General features: G+C 41.7%; 1 protein-coding gene across 6 annotated transcripts in view; it reads left to right on the top strand.

Annotated features, from left to right (window-relative positions):
• The window catches only part of EPS8L3 (EPS8 signaling adaptor L3), a 190,032-nt gene that overhangs the window by 152,330 nt on the left and 18,154 nt on the right, over positions 1 to 19,548 (top strand). For all 6 annotated transcript variants that reach the window (XM_061632590.1, XM_061632585.1, XM_061632586.1 and 3 more), the window contains 10 exons: positions 942 to 1,119; positions 7,328 to 7,385; positions 8,292 to 8,356; positions 9,952 to 10,016; positions 11,425 to 11,583; positions 11,945 to 12,094; positions 13,067 to 13,143; positions 13,755 to 13,948; positions 15,732 to 15,823; positions 16,490 to 16,619. In XM_061632590.1, coding sequence (XP_061488574.1) covers positions 7,345 to 7,385; positions 8,292 to 8,356; positions 9,952 to 10,016; positions 11,425 to 11,583; positions 11,945 to 12,094; positions 13,067 to 13,143; positions 13,755 to 13,948; positions 15,732 to 15,823; positions 16,490 to 16,619 — 973 coding nt within the window. In that variant the 5' untranslated portion in view covers positions 942 to 1,119; positions 7,328 to 7,344. The remainder of the gene's footprint in view (positions 1 to 941; positions 1,120 to 7,327; positions 7,386 to 8,291; positions 8,357 to 9,951; positions 10,017 to 11,424; positions 11,584 to 11,944; positions 12,095 to 13,066; positions 13,144 to 13,754; positions 13,949 to 15,731; positions 15,824 to 16,489; positions 16,620 to 19,548) is intronic.

The following is a 19,548-nucleotide window of genomic DNA, read 5'->3' as shown; positions in this document are numbered from 1 at the left end:
TATAAGAGTTATGGGAACATCACAAAGAAAACCCTCTGCTGGGTTAAGGAAGCCCATCCCTTTCTGTTCTTTATGGCCTATTTTAGGTTTTCTCCTTTGTTTAAATTTGAATCCATCTTTCCTGAATATGAATGACAGAAATTGAACACAATATTTCAAGTGAAGGCTTGTGTGTGCAATATCATGCTGAAATGCTGAAGCATTTCATGTTTTCGCATTTTGCATGTATGATTTAAATAGCTCCTGTTCTGGATTTGAACCATGGAATGCGTGGAAGCTACTATTTGAAAGAAGTTGCTATTGACAACTTGAGTGGGAGGGGCAGATTTTCATTCATATAGCAGTTTAGGAGAGGGAGATTTTTAGTAGGGCCATGATGCCGGACAAGAGTTAACCCCCCTGTACATGTGCTATGGTTCCAACACAGATTAGGGCCTATGTGGCTGCTATCTGAAAAAAACAACAAAATGCCTCATACCCACAAATGCAAAGATGCACTTAGCATCCTATGAAGTTTAGCCTTATATGAACCTAGCACAGGGTAGACAATGTGGAACCCTCCAGATATTATTGAAGTATAAGTCTCATCACCCCTGACCTTTGGCCATGCTGACTAGGGCTGATGGCTTCAACAGCATTTGGAGGTCAGCACATTGCCTGACTTAGAGGAATGGAAGATAGCTAGGACCATACCAGTCTTTACGACTCTGCTGTTCTGGCACAGGGTTTTGTATGGTTTTTGAGGGAACAATAAGCTGGAGGTGTGCCACTTTGAAATGGGGCAGTGCAGGAGATGTATGTGGTAATGGCAGCCACCATACTGAATGGGATGGATGATTTCTTTGTGTACAGGAAAGAGCAAAGGGTAAAAGGCGTAGCCTCTGCGTCACACAGCAGTCAAGTGCTGCTGGTGAATATTTATTGCTCTTGTGTTCTTTCAGACCACGTCCCTTAACTCTGCTTGTTAAGGCCTTCTTGCACAGAGGGGTCAAAGTCTGACCTTGGAGCCATGTAAGAGACACTAACAGCTCCTTCCCTGGTCTGCTTTCTGATGCTGTGCCCAGCAGAGGAGGGCCCTGTGATTCTTTGACAGTAGGAGCCTATACAGCAACTGAGAAGGTAAGTTGCTTCACCATCTTTTAGTTCATGGAAACTCGGCAATGCTTTCCCAGGTCTTGTAATTTATAAATCATGCAGGTATAGTCAACCCCAGTCCCAGGGAGTTTTGACTTCCATGATAATTTCTTTCTTAGCAGCAATCCCTTCAGGGAGTCTGGGGGGAGGGAGTTGTTGAATGGTGAGGAAAGAATAGAGGGACTTTGAATCAGGGAAATGGATGTTCCGGACCTGGAATTTGCAAGGAAGTAGGGTTTAAAATAATGTATACATAGCAAAAAAAAATACTCCTTGTGGTTTTGCCCTTCAAACAAAGGAAATCACCCCCCCACGCACACACCCGCATACAACTCTAAATATGGGAGGGACTGTAGCTCAGTGGTAGAGTGTGTGTTTGGCATGCAGAAGGCACGGGTTCAAACCCTGCAATCGCTAGTTAAAAGGATCCGCTTGCAGGCAATGGGAAATCCTGAGATCCTCGAGAGCACCTGCCAATGGGAGCAGGCAAATAAACTGGCCTGCTACAAGGAAGCTTCCTATTGTTCCCAGACAAAGCTTTCTAACTGGAAATACCCCAGGATCATAATTTCCTAGTGCCCTTACATCCCAGCAATTTGGAATATTGAGAAGGAACAAATGGCTTGTATCTGAAAAGCAGCAGTGTGGCTACTAAAGACAGATATTGTATAAATGGAAACTTAAAACTAAACCAGAAGGGATTGTTGGTCATTAGACAAATTCTAGAGAAGGTCACTATAGCCTGGTACATATGTCACAATAAGCCAAACCATGGCTTAGCATGAATGTGTGAGTGTGCAGGCTCTTGGAGAGGAGATTGCGGCTGCTTTTCTTTTCCTTTTCCTTTTCCTTGTTGCTGCTGTGCTGCACCGAGTGAAGTCGTTTGGCTTATTGTGCCATTCAAACCCAGGCTCATGGTTTAGCAATCATGGACAAACCGCAAGCATAAACCATAGGACAAAGCTTGTTCTGGAGAGAGCTAAACCATTAGCCCCAGTTTGGCCAACACAAAAAGCCAAACTATGGCTTAGCTCAGTGCAGCACAGAAGCAAAACAGCTGGGGAGGAGCAAAGCAGCCATGATCTCCTCTCCAGGGACTTGAAACACTTGCACATTTGACTTTACGTGATGTGTGACCCAAGTCAATTTTAGTTACACCACACACAAGAAAGAGCATTTGTAACACCAAGCTTTCACGTATTCGAGCCCACTTTGATAGATGCATGAAGTGTTATCATCAGTTGGCTGGTTATATACAGTATATGTATCACAGAGAGAGAGAGAGAGAGTATGAACAGTAAGTCCAAAGGGCCATGTAATGCAGGATTTACAATCAGTCACATTTCTATGCAAAGCTCAACTATGTAAGATAAGCACAGTTAGTAGACCTGGTGACTGATAGGGATGGGCAAATCTGTCAGTTTCAGTTTCTCTCACTTTCTCAATTTTCCAATCTTAAATTCAGTTCTCCCTATTTTAACTTCAGTTTGAAATTTTTTTTAAAAAAGGTCTCATGAAAATTCATCAGCATCTTAGTTTGAATTTCTCCTAATATACAAATTTTGTAAAGCAATTTTGCCTGATATACACATATTTTGCAAAACAATTTGCCGAATGCATTTTAATGTTATTTTCTTTAATATATGCATTTGTGTGCACACTTTACCCTAGCATACACTTTATGCCTTCTATGTTAATTTTTACCTCAGTAGTCCCTTCAGTACCACTCCCTATATATGCATGTATGTGTGTGTGTATGTGTATATATTATTTTATGTATTTTAATTGCATTTTATGTATTTTAATTTATTTTAATGTTTTTGTGATTTTTATTGTGTACAATTTTATTATGTACAGGCTCGATTTTATTGTAAGCTGCCCTGAGTGCCCTATTAAAGGGTAGAAGGGTGGGATAGAAATAATTTAAATAAATAAATAAATATTTTGTATGCATTACTTGGCTGGAGAACTGCATTGCAAAATTTGGAAAAGTTTGAATTTCAAAGGATTGTTGTGTTTTGATCCTCGTATTGTTTCAGAAAGTGCAAATTATTGAATTTCTCCCCCATCCATTGTGAATAGGGATGGGATCCATTCGCCAGTGCCATTTCAAAAGCATTCCATTGACCTAACAAGCCGGTATGGATTTGCATTTGTTCTTTGTCCACTAGCTGCTGCTTTTACCGAGATACATTTTTTCCTTTGCAAAAAATATTGATATTAATATTGATATTTTGAAAGGATATATTGATAAATGAAAAGAAATTGTTCTTATTATCAACATTTTTGAAAAAATCCACAGAAAATCACTACATAAAAATCCAATCTGCAATGATAGAGCATAAGTGAGTTAATTGAAGATGGTCCTCAGTACAGCTTCCTTTTTACACCCCAGTTTTACATGGCACATCTTTCTTACTCATTCACGAGTAGGGTTGTGCTAGAATTCTGCCCAACTTGGATTTGGTACCAATTTTCCCATTAATTCACCTATTAATAATGGTGGTGTTTTGCTTGTGGTTTTTTTCAGTGTTGTTGTCCTTCCTTCCTTTTTTCTTTTATTTTCCTTCTATCTTGCCTTTTTGCTAGTTTTATTTTTCTCCTTTGCTGTGTTTCAGGCTATGAACAGATTTGAGTGGGTAGCTGAATGTATAGAAGGTTGTAATGTGAAACTTAATATGGACTGTCGAAATTGTAAGGACACTGAAGGGCACTGGAGAGGGGAAGTCGGGGAATTATTAATGCTTTAATTGTGATATTTTTGTAGCCTGCCCTGAGACCATTTGATGAAGAGCAGGCTATAAGTACAAGTAATAAATAAATAAATATTAAATGAGGGTAGGCCCAGCTTCAAAGGCCAACATGGCCAGGCACCTGAAGGGATGAAGCAATAATTTGTTTGGTCCACTTTTTGCAGTGGATTGACCCAACTTGACAGTTCTGAAATTTCTCACAGATCAGAACACAACTCCTGATTGGACCATGCTCTTCTTCAGATTTTGTAGTGCAGTTTCGGTGTGAATGGAAATACATATTTTATGGGAAAGCACATTGAAAAGCATTGAAAAAGATGTATTTGGGGGAAATGCAAATAAAAATGCATATCATAGAATAGTACCATTGGAAGGGTCCTATAAGGCCATTGAATCCAACCCCCAGCTCAGTGCAGGAATCCAAATTAAAGCATACCTGACAAGTGCCTGTCCAGGTGTCTCTTGAATGCCTCCAATGTTAGAGAGCCTACCACCTCCCTAGGTAATTGGTTCCAATGTCATACCACTCTAACAGTTAGGAAGTTTTTCCTGATGTTCAGTCAAAATCTGGCTTCCTGAAACATACAATTTAAATGTGAACTTTTCATGCATTCTTCCAAAACTATCTGTGCAAAATGGGACTGAACAGACCCATGATAATGTTGTTGTTGTTGTTATGTGCCTTCAAGTCGATTACAACTTATGACGACCTTTTGAATCAGTGACTGCCAACAGCATCTGTCGTGAACCACCCTGTTCAGATCTTGTAAGTTCAGATCTGGGGCTTCCTTTATGGAATCAATCCATCTCTTGTTTGGCCTTCCTCTTTTTCTACTCCCTTCTGTTTTTTCCAGCATTATTGTCTTTTCTAGTGAATCAGGTCTTCTTATTATGTGTCCAAAGTATGATAACCTCAGTTTTAGCTTCTATTGATAGTTCTGGTTTAAGTTGTTGTAACATCCAATTATTTGTCTTTTTTGCAGTCCATGGAATGCGCAAAGCTCTCCTCCAACACCACATTTCAAATGAGTTGATTTTTCTCTTATCTGCTTTTTTCACTGTCCAGCTTTCACATCCATACATAGAGATCGGGAATACCATGGTCTGAATGATCCTGACTTTGGTGTTCAATGATACATCTTTGCATTTGAGGACCTTTTCTAGTTCTCTCATAGCTGCCCTCCCCAGTCCTAGCCTTCTTCTGATTTCTTGACTATTGTCTCCATTTTGGTTAATGACTGTGCCAAGGTATTGATAGTTCAATGTCCTGATTGTCAACTTTAAAGTTACATAAATCTTCTGTTGTCATTACTTCAGTCTTCTTGACGTTCAGTTGTAGTCCTGCTTTGGTGCTTTCCTCTTTAACTTTCATCAGCATTCTTTTCAAATCATTACTGGTTTCTGCTAGTAGTATGGTATTGTCTGCATATCTTAAATTGATATTTCTCCCTCCAATTTTCACACCTCCTTCATCTTGGTCCAATCCCGCTTTCCGTATATGTTCTGCATACAGATTAAACAAATAGAGTGATAAAATACACCCCTGTCTCACACCCTTTTCTATTGGGAACCAATTGTTTTCTCCATATTCTGTCCTTACAGTAGCCTCTTGTCCAGAGTATAGGGTGCACATCAGGACAATCAGATGCTGCGGCACCCACATTTCTTTTAAAGCATTCCATAGTTTTTCATGATCTACACAGTCAAAGGCTTTGCTGTAATCTATAAAGCACAGAGTGATTTTCTTCTGAAATTCCTTGCTCTGTTCCATTATCCAACGTATGTTTGCGATATGATCTCTGGTGCTTCTTCCCTTTCTAAATCCAGCTTGGACATCTGGCATTTCTCGCTCCATATATGGTAAAAGCCTTTGTTGTAGAATCTTGAGCGTTACTTTACTTGCATGGGCTATTAAGGCAATAGTTCGATAATTACTGCATTCTCTGGGATCCCCTTTCTTTGGAATTGGGATATATATTGAACACTTCCAGTCTGTGGGCCATTGTAGCCATTTGTTCCTGGTGATTTGTTTCTTCCAAGTATTTGAAGAGCAGCTTTCACCTCACTTTCTAAACTTTCTGGTTCTTCATCATATGGTTCCTCCATGAATGAATCTGTCATCCTGGCATCTCTTTTATAGAGTTCTTCAGTGTATTGCTTCCATCTTCCTTTTATTTCATCTCGGTCAGTCAGTGTGTTCCCCTGTTGATTATTCAACATCCCTACTCTTGGTTTAAATTTCCCTTTCATTTCTCTAATCTTTTGGAATAGGGCTCTTGTTCTTCCATTTTTGTTGTCCTCTTCTATTTCTATATAACTATTGTAATAGTTTTCTTTGTCTCTAAGTACTAGTCGCTTTATTGTTGCATTTAGGGTTCTGACCATGTTTCTATCTCCTTTTGCTTTTGCTTTCCTTCTCTCTTTAACAATTTTAAGAGTTTCCTCAGTCATCCATTGTGGTCTTTCTCTCTTTTTAACTAGAGGTATTGTCTTTTTGCATTCTTCCCTGATCATGTCTCTGACTTGTCCATAGTTCTTCTGGTTCTCTAAGTTTAAAGCCTCAAATCTGTTCCTTATTTGATATTTATATTCTTCTGGGATATTATTTAGATTGTATTTTGGCATTATGATTGTCCATAATGATAATGGGTGTCCATGAAAATGAAATGGAACAGATTGAGCTGATCTGTCCATCCCTAGGCACAGTGGTAACTGGTGCCCATTAGGACTGACAGGGTGGAAGGCAGGGAGAGCAACAGTTACTGAAGCCAGAGCCTAATGGACCAGCTGCCAGTGCCTAGGCACCTGGCAAGATCCATACACTTGGAGAGGCTGGAGGCCCCTGGCCTCTGCTGCTACTTCTCATATGCACCCACTCCCTTACTCTCCCTCTGGCCAAGAGGAAAAGACTCAAGTAGGCGAGCAAGCTGTAACAGTGGAGAGAAGCAGGCTCATAGCCAAGGGAGTGCTCCCCCCAAATAATTTCTGGACCCCTCCTAATTTTTTTTAACAGAAAGTTAGTAATTAAAATGTATTATAGATGCAACTTACCATTGCCCATTGGGGGGGAGGCGGACATGGTGAGCAAGCAAGGTGGAACTCCTTTTGTTACTTGCTCCATGAATAATGGACATGAGCAAGAGCAGCCACCTGTTCACTCACTTACCGGCTCTGTTGAAGGTGAATGAGCTAGTGCCCGTGACAAGGGTCAGCAGCCCCCACTTTCACAGTTGAGCCCACGGTTCCACTCATTCCTAATCCAATGGGATAACACAGACCATTACGCAAAATCCAGAGTAAGTACAAACATACTTCCATCACATCCCATGACTTTTTTTGTACTGTATTCTCTCTCTCAATGACTCATACCTGAAATATTAATTATGTGGGCATGATGGTTGGGCATCTGTCTGGAATTATAATGGCTGTTTAATCTGCAGGATCGGAACTCAGGAAGATGGCGGATCTCTTTGGCCATCGGGATAACATTTCTTACAAGTAAGTTCATGTATCTCTTGCCAATCATCTGGTGCCTCTGGAGGACTCTGCTTGCCACAATCAACTGTTCTTCAGGTTATATTCTTCCTTGCACATGGACTTGCATTTAGCCTTTCTTCATCAGGAAGGTTTGGGTTCTACAAACTTCAGGACTTTGATACTCATCTTGTATAAGGAGATGTTGGGTAGAAACACACTCACTGTTCTGCCAATTCCACTGCGTCTCCACCTCTCTCTTTTGAAAACAGGGGCACACAATGCTAGTCCAACCCTGTTCCTTTTTACTGAAAAACCTGGTGGGAGCAACTTGGGTGGTTTTTTTAAAAAAAATCTCCTTCAAAGAGATTTTGCAGCTGATCGGCAGATCAACCCATTCTCTCTCTAGGTGTGGCTAATGGAAATGCTTTACTCTGACAACTAGTGTGTTCACAGCCCCAGTTTTACATAGGATAATGTGGTTCACAAAGACAAAATACTACATAGTTCCCAAGAGAGTTTGAAAGGTTTATCTTTTCAGCCTTATTGCTAGTTAATGTTGGCTGACTGGTTTATTACCCTTAAATCCCATATTTCCTCCAAATAGCTTCAGATTTATCCTCACAACATCCCTGTGAGAGAAGTTAGGCTGAGAGACGGTGAGTGGCTCAAGGTTGCCCAGTGAACTTCATACTTGAGTGGGGATTTGAGCTGTGTTAACTGAGTTCTACCTATCAAGAGCCCCTGCTGCTGTTTCAAGCAGCAGCAGCAGCACCTAATGGGAAACATAATCAATAATGAGTCTGGCTCTGTGTAGCAGCTGTGAGGGGATGAGGGAATTTGAGGCGAATGAGATGGATATCTTTAGAAATTTCCAAAACTGGAAGACATTTTAGAGTCGACCCATATGTCTGTCTGTTTCCTCCACAGTGAAACTGGGAGCAGCTTCAACAGAGCCAACAGCATGACCAGGCCAAGTGGCAAGTCCATCTACCGTAAGGACAGCCTGTTCTCTCCTGCATTCAACATCTCCAGTGTTGCCAGCTTACTAAATCAGAATCCTCATCCCAGAGCCTTCAGTGTTTAAATTTTCATATTTGGGGCTCCGGGGAGAAAACCCAACTGTAGGTGCCACCAGTGCCTTCTCCTCTTTCTCTTGCAGCAGTATCATAAACCATTTTACCTTAGGGAAGTGCCTCAGAGGAATACACTTACTACTTTGGTTGCCACTTTTCTTGACATTTCCTTTTCTCCCCTCAGACAGCAATGAAGCCAGGCAAATCAGCAGTCCCTCACCACATGCTAGTTTATTGGAGTGCTGGGCAATCCCATTTCTCTGCTCTCCCTGCTTGGGGGAAAAAAAACACCCTCAAGGAATTTTCCCTAGTTGCACAGCAAATCACTCTCAGGGGGCACGTCATTAGTAGAAGCTACACACCTCTTTTAACCAGCCAGTAATGAAGTAAAGCCCTACGACAGTAGTGGATAGCATGGTGGGGCAGAGGCGCTTACCTGACCTTCCAGCAGGTGAGTCACTGCTGCTTACTGGGAGGGAGAGTAAAAGGGGTGAGGTGGTGCGGAGGGTGGTGCAGTGCAAATGCACAAGAGCTCCAGATTGGCTCTCCCATTTTGCTGCTACCTTGCCCCTCCCAGTAAGCAGCAGTGATTCATTCCTGGGAGGTCAGAGAAGTGCCTCCACCTCACCTCACCTCACTATCTGCTACTGCCCAAGAACCACCTAGGAAGTAAGACCCCATGACTTTTTGCTTCCTGAGGTAAAGAACAAGATGGTGCCTCCACCATTCCATGTTCAGAAACCAACTGGACTACCAGTTGAATACTGGCAACAGGGAAGTATCTTCCACTGCACTTGAGGGCAGCAGGCTAGTTACGAGAGTGCAGGGCAAGACGGGTGGCGCACACAACTATATACTCCATCTAGGGATGTGTTAGAATTCCGCCCAATTCAGATTTGGTACTGAATTTTCCATTAATTTGTTTATTCTCAGTGAGGATCAGATTTTAATGTGGCAAATTTCTGTCACTATTTTTGAAAATGGATTTTTTAAAAAAAAGATCCACCTCTAAAACATTGTTTGTAAGAATGATAATTTATTTATATTTCCTTCAAAATATCGATATTAATATCGGTATTTTTTCTGAGCAAAACATCCCATGGATCACTAAAAGCAGCGGCTAGTTTATACAGAATGAACTCAAATCGATGCCAGCCTGTTAGGTCGACAGAATGCTTTCAAACTGGCACCGGCAAATGGACATCAATGAATGGGTACAGCTGGGGGTTGGCTGCTCCTCTCCTGCAGCATCTGCCACTGCCTAATAGCATAGCCAGCCCTGCTCTCACTTATGTTCCTGCTTGAAACTCACTAGCCCCACTAGAAACAGTCACAGGCTGCCCTCCTAATGAACAGATGGAGCCAAAGAGCAATACTTGGCCATTCTGAATTCTCTATTTGTGTATGAGAATGGGAAAGGTCTCATACCTCATACTTCACAGACATCTGGCAACACGGCCCATCTTTTCCAGTTGCTTTCTTCATGCTGTCTGTCCTCTCTCTTGCTCTCACAGGCCAGCGGAAGGAATACACTGAAACTATGATAAAGCAGCAACATGAATTCCAGCACCGGGTGGAGGTAAGAGAAACTGAAGGAAGCACAGAAAGCTCCATTTCATTCTCTCCAGTCACAGCAGAAGAGCAGGGTGGATCCTTGTGGCAGGGCCACAGCTGGTGATGCCACATAATCCACAGCACCTTGCTGCCGTACCAGTGTCCTGTTACCCTCCCACAGGAGATCACATGTGGACCACCACCTGTCTGACTTTAATTGCCTACAGATGTTCAAATGATCATGGCTGGGGCGGGGAGCAGAATCACAGCATCACACATTCATTTCAATGTGTTAAAAAGAGCACCTGTGTGTACAGCTGTGCACAAATAGGCCTTTGTCCATGCAACTAGGGAACCTCTTTGTATACACAGGGGCTCTCTTCACTCTGTCACATGAACGTGGACTGGTCAGGGGCAGAACATGCCAACTGTGATCCCACTTCCTCCTACTTTCAAGGCTGAGTCATGAGCAGCAGTCTGAGCAAATGAGCTAAGAATTGTGGGGCAAGCAGATAGTGAGGACTGAAGGGCAAACCAGGAGGCAGGATCAAACAATTGCCATGGATACAGGAGAATACCAGAGCTCAGGAAATCCTTGTTGTTCAGGGAAGCTTTTTATACTCCCTTCCTGCCCAGGAAGATCCAAGGGACAGCTTGGGTGGGTGGAGTCAGTCCAGGGCCAGAAGGTTTTTCATCAAGAAGATTGCCACTTGTAGTTCCATAAATCGCTGCACAGGACAACTGCATACAGATGATCCATCAGTTCCTAACCCCTATGTATTTGAATACTGTAAGGAGCTCAGGTCTTACTCTCTTAGATTTGAAGGCACTCTGAGGTCCAGCATGAGAAGACTTCACCTGTCGCATAATTAAAGAATGCTTAACTGATTGATTATCTGCTTTATCATCCATTTAATAAATTAATTAAATTTAAATGCATTTGTGTATAACATTAACATTTGTATATAGCAATATATTTTTTCTGAGATGTTGAATGAAGTTTTAAGATAATTTACAATTTTTTAAAAATGGCAAAATTTAATTTACACTTTTACGCATTGGTAGGAGTAAGGACTATAATATTTTACAGTAACATGTTAAAACTTAATTATCATTAAAAAATAAACAAGTGTGCCCTTAATACACAACTCCATCTATTATCATATGCCCCTGCAGATTAACATTTCATCCACCAATTAATCAAGTAAAGTTTTAGTTGATTAATCTAAACCAATTCAGGATTATAGCCCTTATGGAGACCTATGCAGTTTCATGGAAAGGCTAGAGTCTTAACACACTACAGAACATAAGCCCATTCTGTGCAGTACTTGGTGGTCCCTCCCATGGAAACTCTGTGTGTGTGTGCGCATGCGCACATGCGCATGTGCCCAGATTACCTACTACCACAATTAAACTATGACTTCTACCTCCAGCACCTTCTTACTGTCAATGCTGATGGCAAGGAAATTAGCAATGTAGAAAACTGTATTGACCGACTCAAGATGATGGATGCCCAAGGCCAGGTGTGGGGACAAGACATGCTTTTGCAAGTGAAGGACCACAAATTGCTTCTGACTGATGTTGAGGCAGAGGTAAGCAGAGATGTTTGTCTTATTTTGCACACCACTTAATGTTCATGGGTGACAACGTTGATGAGTAACTAAGCACACATCTTGACTGGAAGGAACTTGGGACCTCTAGCTCTAAATGTTTATTTATATGTTTATTCACAAAATATTTCTATACTGCCTTTCATAGCTCTAAAAAAGTATCTGCCCAGCTAAAGATACACACATCCTCTTGCATTCTCACTTCATCACTGGTCAGCTTGGGGAGTTCCCCTTCCCATCCTTCAGACCTGGAACACTATAATAATCAGGATTCATTGCTAGGGAATTCCCAATGGTCCATTCAGCAGATGACGTCATGCTTATTTTGTTTCTTTGCTTACAGGAAGAATTGGATTGTTACCCCCTGGAACACATCCAGGATTGTGCCTGTGTCCTTGACAGCTGTGTCTACAACTCTATCTTGGCCATCACTGTGAAAGAAACGAGACCACCCAGGACTAGTATTATGCTGTTTCAGTGTGAACAGATTGCAGTGAGCAACTCCATGGCCTAGAGGGGGGAGGGGGAAAGAGCCATTGTGGGAGGGTTATGGCCAAATGACATGTTCCATGAAATGCAGGATTGCATTAAATGTGTCTGGTTTTTTAAATAGTCATGGTGGGTCCCCCAATTGGGGCCATGGCACATGGGGAACTTTCCTCCCTGCACCATATTCCCACCAGCAGCTGCTGCTTTTTGGCAGCTATTTTTCATCGGTAAATAGCAGTCTTGGGGATGGTATTTTTGTCAGGACCATGAGGGGAGGGTAAAACCCTTCCCTGTGCACCTGATCCTGATTTTCCCCCATGATTGTTATTTAAAATACACTTCCAATGCAATCACATATTTATGTGTTGTGTAGTTTGGTCCTTATCCTTGCGTCTGTGTGCAAGACACAATGAATGAATGAATGAATGAATGAATGAATGAATGGGAGAGGGTCATATTCATACTATTACCTAACATTTAAAGCACCTTTAATGTGCCTTTACAACACATGGCTTTCCCCAAAGAATCTTGGGGACTGTGGTTTATTAAGGGTGCTAGGAATTGTAGTTCTTTGATGGGTAAGCTACAGTTCCCAGGAAACTTTTGGGGAAGTCATGTGCTTTAAAACTGTATTAAAGGTGCTTTAAATATATGGTGTGGATATGATTGCGCAAGTCAATACATGTTTTACATCCTGCATTACTATGAGCCAAGGAGATTTCCATAACTTGATAACAGGCTTCTTTGCAAGGGAAAGAGAAAACTTTCTAGACAAAACACTCATTCTTGCTGCTATTGCCATAAAAATTAACCGTGATTTCTATTCTCTGTAAGCCACAGTAGTAGCAGCAGTTTCCTCTTGGAGCATGCCTGCAGCCAAAAATACAGGAAGATTTTTGCAAGGGAATTTGGGTAGAGTTGGGTGAACAGCTTTAGTAAAAAGTGATAGACCTGCAGTGCTTTTACTTCCCTCCAGGCTGAGCTGATGAAAATCAAAGTGGAGAAGGCCATTAAGAAGTGGAGCGGTGAACGACAGAATCATGACTTGCTCAGGTAGTGGGAGCTTTAGAGACCTGCAATACTGACACCCAGTGTTTTGGTAAAAAATGAGGTGCCGGTACTCATATCTTGATAAAAGTGCTGTAGGTGCCAGCACACAATGGTTGCCGGCCCATGGGCAGCAAAGAAAGAGGTGCCAGTACTCCCTACTAGTAAGTAGCATCACACACAAAAAAGCCCAAACCTTTCTCCTCCAGAGACCTGCCAGATTGTAACTTCTACATAATGATTCTTGTTGCAGAACTTCTGTTAACAGATAAATTTCCCCAGTTTTGCCAACCCTGGCAGATATAATACATATTCCAGCAATTGGAAAATGTATTCTTCCTGTCTGCCACTTAGAACCCAATCAAACAGAGTTCTTAGGCTGTGAATTCCCCCTCTCTTGTTTGATAAGCATGTCTAAACACGGCATCTCCCATGCCCACAATCTTTTTCTCTCCTTTGTCTGTGAGCTTCATTTATCCAAATTTTCCAGAGGAGATGCCACAGTGCTGTGCTGTCCCAGTCTCTCTAGGTTCACTTTCAGTACTGATGACTGGTGAATTATCCAAGGTTTTCCTTCATTCTTTCTTTCCTAAGAATGTACTTAATTCCCTTGTCAGGACCAACCTGGAGAATATGTTATACCTGCAGAGCCAGGCATCACGTACTGACAAACCCCCACGGATTCCCCAAGACAAAAGACATGGAGGGCCGATGGAACTGGCTCATGATACATCTCCAGCACTACTGCCTTGGCAGAGGCAGGAGCAGCATCCTTGCAAAGCTGGCCCAGGCTCTGTGGACTACAGTATTGGTGATGTAACTTTACAGTCCCCCTTGGAATATAAAGCAGCATTTGTATCTCCCTCTCTCCTAATGGCATCAGGAAAGGGGAGGAGGTACATTGTATCTCTTTAAGCAGGAATTACCCAGTGCCTACATTTCTCAGGATTCCATGGTAGCACACATTTACAACATTAACCTGTAGGCTGGATCCCACAGCAGCACTCCTTGCACAGGTAGGGTGGCAATGGGTATGAAGTTGCTCCACAATTGCAATGATAGCAAATGCATGCTTGGAGTTGAAAGAGTATCCTATCTAACACTGTTTTTAGGCCAATTGTCCCTACTGCCAAAGGCCTCAGGGCTCATCTACACAGTGATTTAGTGTGTGTTTGGTGCTACTCACATCTCTTGTTAATTCGCATGGATCACACAATGTTACTGGTAAACAGAAGCTATCATGCAGTTTCCGCCCTGTAAATCTGTACTAACCCAATCCGCTGATAATACAAAAAGTTTAGAACAATATGGCTCCACTCCACTCCACACATCTTTAAAGACAGTTTGCTTCAATGGTTTTTAGTGGGCTGGTGAATCATCACTTTCAGCTCTTCCCCTTTCTTTGCCCACTAACTCTCCCATGAATTCTATTTTGTTTCCGGTGGTTTATCTAGCAACTTCCGTTGTTTTGTCCTCCCCCCTACACCGTTTGCTGCAGCCCTCACTTCTTTCCTTCCTTTCTCCCTGAGTAAACTTCCTTTACTCCTTGTAACAAGCGATGGGAATTGCCATTGGATTTTATCATTCTTTCTCATATTCTCTATATTTGCAGAGAGAATTTTGAAGTAACATCTCTTCATGCCTGGTTTCCAAATTTTTTTAAGTCACCTCAAAATATTGGTATTGATATTTTGAAAAAATATCAATATTTTCTCAAAATATTGATATTGGTATTGATAATTTATTTAAAATATCTATATATTTGTTTTTCCAGTGGGGAAAAATTAACTCAGAAAAAGCAAGGGGCAATGGAGAAAGGGGGGCAGATGACCCCACTTCTTTTCAACCACCAAACTTAAGGAAGCAGTGGGAGCAGGAGGGAGTGGAAATACTGCGCAGGTCAATAATATTTGCACATACCCAGTAAATAAGCAACCGGAGGGAGTAAAAATGTAAAATTAGAATGTGGGGCCACAATGAAACCGCAACACTAATCCTTCTCAGAGGAGCGCCTACTTGTATGAATGAAAAATGTATTTGAAGCTACCATTGGGCACAAAGTGTGGACCTTGCAAATCTATTACAATGGTAAAAGCAGTATATTTGGTACGAAGAAATGCTCCCATGTGGATAAGCCCTCAGTCAGCTTTACCATCTCCTATCCTTTGGACATGTGTCCTATTTAACACAAGATAGCTCTCTGTTTCAAGGGCTGCCGGAAGACAGCCTTCTGTGAAGTCCCATCCAGTCCTTGTCCAGTTTAAAGTTAAAAGCACCATAAGAAGGGAGAGCAAGGCTCATGAAGTTGCCCATCAACAGCTAGTACTTGAACAGCAGACTGAGCAGGTCACCTGGTCACAGCCTTCCCCATTGCAATGAGATGTATTATGTTTCTATTTAAATTAAATCTAGTTGTTATTTCAATATTTGCAACTATACATATAAATTAGCATATGAAAATTTTATGCATATATGCATCCTTTTGACCTCTTTTTCGGTGAGGCATTTTCTCCTTTTTGGTGATGTTATAAGTGGTTACCCTACTTCCTGATATGGCACATCTGTAATTGATCTTAGGGCTTTGATTATTGCAGAAGCAGAACAGCAACTTGGACATCAGCAGAATTGTGAGTCAGCATGGGAAGACCCTGGACCTCAAATGATGCAGGAGATAGACAGAAATACTGTGAGTACTTCTCTGGATGCCATCTTCTGCTAGCCCCCAACAAAACCTCTTTCCCTGTGATGTTTCTAGACTGTAGGAACCCAGGGTGCAGAAAGCAGAGGTAACTATTATTTGAATAAGCACAGGCCAGGAAAGTTGTGTGGCCTGGGAGGTTGATTGGACAGATAGAGGGATATGAATGCCTATTGTCTAGACCAGAGACATGAATTTGGCTACTTTGAAGAGCTGGGTGCATTCAAGAAGCACCATTCAACTGAGAAGTTAATTGGCAGATCTGTCAAAAATTGGCTGGGAGGATAGAAGAGAACCAGGAAGATGGGCATTTGGGAGTCAGTCTTACAAACATTAAAGAGCATTAAGAACTCCTATAACCCTTGGTCCAGAAACTTTGCCTGACATTGAAGCAAAGATAGCCAATGTACAGAAAATGCATTTCAAGGCCAATTTACCTGCTTCTTTCTCTGAGATTTTTCTCCCAGACTCAAACTAGAGACCAAATGAAATAAAAAGGACAAAGGATCAGTATAAAACAAAGTTTCCAATGCTACATCCCCATATGCTGGTAGAATTTGAACTCCCAGTACAGTAATTCTTATTTTTAGCAAGAAGAAATCATTGATTCAGTGTCTGATTCAAAATTTTCTCTTGTTCCTTTGCCTACCACAGGAGATCCTGAACCATGTCTTGAATGATATTGAAATCTTTGTAGAGAAACTACAGGAGACCAGTAACTCCCAGAATGACAAGAAGAAGAAGAAGAAGAAGAAGAAGGCAAAGAAGAATAAGATACAAGAGAGTGAGTAAAAATGGCAAAGAGCCAGTACTGAGTTTCTGAAATAGGGCTGGCCCAAGACATTTTGCTACCATAGGCAGAGCAGCAAACGGCCCCTCCTATCTCAGTGTTCTTCAGCCTTGGGTCTCCAAATGTTGTTGGACTACAATTCCCATCACCCCCAGCCTGCTTAGTCAGAGATGTTGGGAGTTGTGATCCCAACAACATCTGGGAACCCAAGATTGAAAAACACTACCCTATACCCCCTCTCCAAGTCAAGTTACATAGTGTTCAAGTGGTGTCAAGCTACTTTGATATCTGAGGCAGAAAACGACCTAAGCTCATCTCCCTCTCCTTGGAAGTAAAATTACAATGACAATACATTAAATCAGGGGTTCTCAAACTGTGGTCCATGGACCACTAGTAGTCTGTGAGCTTCATTCAGGTGGCCTGTAGCTTCTTTGTAAAATATTCTAAGTTGCAATACAATACAATGAAATTCAATATTAAAGAAATAAAGGAAGCAATAAAAATACAATTCAAAATCATACAGCACCTAGCACAGCACATGGCAATTGCTACTACAGACAGAAAAATTATTAAGTGATAACATTTTCAAATGGTCCATGGGGAAAAAAGTTTGGGAACCACTGCATTAAATAACTAACAATGTCCTGCCATTGCATGACAACAAAAATCAGCTGCCTCAGGTATTGTCACTCTGAGAAAACACTCTCCTCTCAAACTATGGAGGACAAGGGAGGTGGTGCATTGAATGAAGGAGCAATGCCACAGTAGAGCTGGGGTGGAGAACCTGTGGCACTCCAGATATTGTTGGGCTGCAACTCTCACTATCCCTGACCTTTGACTGTGCTGCCTAGGGCTGATGAGAATTTGTTTGGTATTTTAAAAATATGTGTGAAATAGGAATAGTTTCGTGATCCTATTTCTTATCAGAGATATAAATGCAAGCAGCGGGATGAGAATCAACCAGTACACCCTTTCCCTCAGACACAAATAATTACAGACACAATCTTCTTAAGTAAAAGATAAAGAATGTTTACTCACGGCCTTTCATATGTTCAGAAACATAGGCTCTAGCTTAGATAGAAAAGTAGAAGTCTCAGTCCATGATAATGGTCATCTTGGAGAGGAGCATGTGCATGCTTCACTCTCCTCAGGCTTAATGAAGAAAATGCAAATCCCCAGACAAAGGAGGAAGAGAAAACCAGGTAACTCCACCCTTTAGGAAGTTACATCACTGGTAAACAGGTACATGGGATATTTCCCAAATATCCCTTAAAGGGAACATCTAAGTTTGCTTATTCTAACAGAATTATCCAAGAACATTTGGAGCAGGGGATGTCAACCTTTTTTTGCTAGTGGGCACATTTGGAATTTTGAGAAAGCACTGCAGGTTCCTGTCACAAAACAGCTGCTGGGGAGGCATGGCATAACACAAAATGGCTGCTGTAGGGGCATGGCATGAACGAAAAGGCTGATGTATCTGAACATAAGAGACAGGACCACAAAATGGTGTAGGCATGCCCCCACATATGCCACCCCATCAATGGAAAGAAGGCACCTTCATCAGCCACTCCCAAACTCACAGAGTGAAGCTCTACACACCTCTTCTCTGTTCAGAATGGAAGGCAGGGTGGCTATCCAATCCTGACATTAAATGAAATGTGAGCATGTTTAAGGAGGGTGAGATATTCAGTGTAGGAGAGGCTGAACAGTACAAACAGGAGCTGAGCAGGAAGAGTCAACAGTCTCTTGTGCATTGTGGATTGTTATTGACATTTTTTGATGGCACCATTGGAGGTATTAGCAGGCCCACTGATGCCTCTGTATGCCACACTGAAGGGTCACAGTTTCCGCATGCATTACACAGAGGCTGTTCATGATGAAAGCCTCTAAAACTATGTAGTGTACTTGGACCAGGGTATCTGCTAAGACCTGGGATTTTTATAAACAGCTGCTATAGCTAACCTAGGCCTGGGGAGGATCTGTCTTGACAGCTTTGTGAGCCATAAGCTAGTTGCTTAGTTACATTATGTCTTATCTACACGTTACAATGTTAAGAAACAGCTGGTGATTGCATCAGCTAGTGGGTGGATGGCCTCTTTGTATCAGGCATGTAAAACAGATTTGGGGAGGCTTCATGTCCCTGCCTGGAGATATCAGTATTCTAATCAGTATTCTAAGTGGGGTTGATAGCTTCTTTGCAATCTTCCTTTAACCCCCTTGGACATCCAACAGTTCCACCGTGTTTCTTTAGTTTCCTGCTTCTGACATATTTTTTAAAAAACATTTTCTCATTAGTTATATTTTAAATTATTTTTAAAGTCCTTTTTTGCATATCTCTTCTACAACTGGATTTTCAGGAGCTATTTTTATCACAGGCCCAAGCCCACAGCTGCCAGATGTACCCACAAAACAAATAATTCCATTTTAAGCCACATTAACACTGAAAATCCTGTCTTTAGTTTTGAGAATGTCTGGGAGCAATAGAATTCTCAATTAGTTTTGAGAATGTCTGGGAGCAATAGAAGCTCTTACAATAAATGTGGCACTGGTTGAATTTTCCCACTGAGAACAGACTGAATGGTGGAAACAAGCCTGTGCAAAGATGTAAAGTGAGTAGATTAGTGCCAGAAGAAAGGAAAAGAATGTGTTGCTTATTAGAGCAAATGCTTTGCACTGTACTTGAAAACCTCAATGATTAGGATAGGGCTGGGGAACCTGTGGCCATCCAAATGTTGCTGGACTACCACAGCTCCCATCATCCCTGGCCATTGACCGCGTTATCTGAAACTGATGGGCCAGAAAGGGAGCAATCATTACTTATGTTATGCTGACCTCGCTCACAGCTAGCTAAACCAGAATCTGTGGATTTAAGTTGACTTTGGCTGGTTGAGGCTATTCGGATCAAATCACTTTCTGTAAATGT

The sequence above is a fragment of the Rhineura floridana genome, chromosome 6 (assembly GCF_030035675.1).
Source record: "Rhineura floridana isolate rRhiFlo1 chromosome 6, rRhiFlo1.hap2, whole genome shotgun sequence".
Lineage (NCBI taxonomy): Eukaryota > Metazoa > Chordata > Lepidosauria > Squamata > Rhineuridae > Rhineura > Rhineura floridana.
The sequence above is the reverse complement of the archived record's forward strand: the minus strand, read 5'-3'. Positions and strand labels throughout refer to the sequence as shown.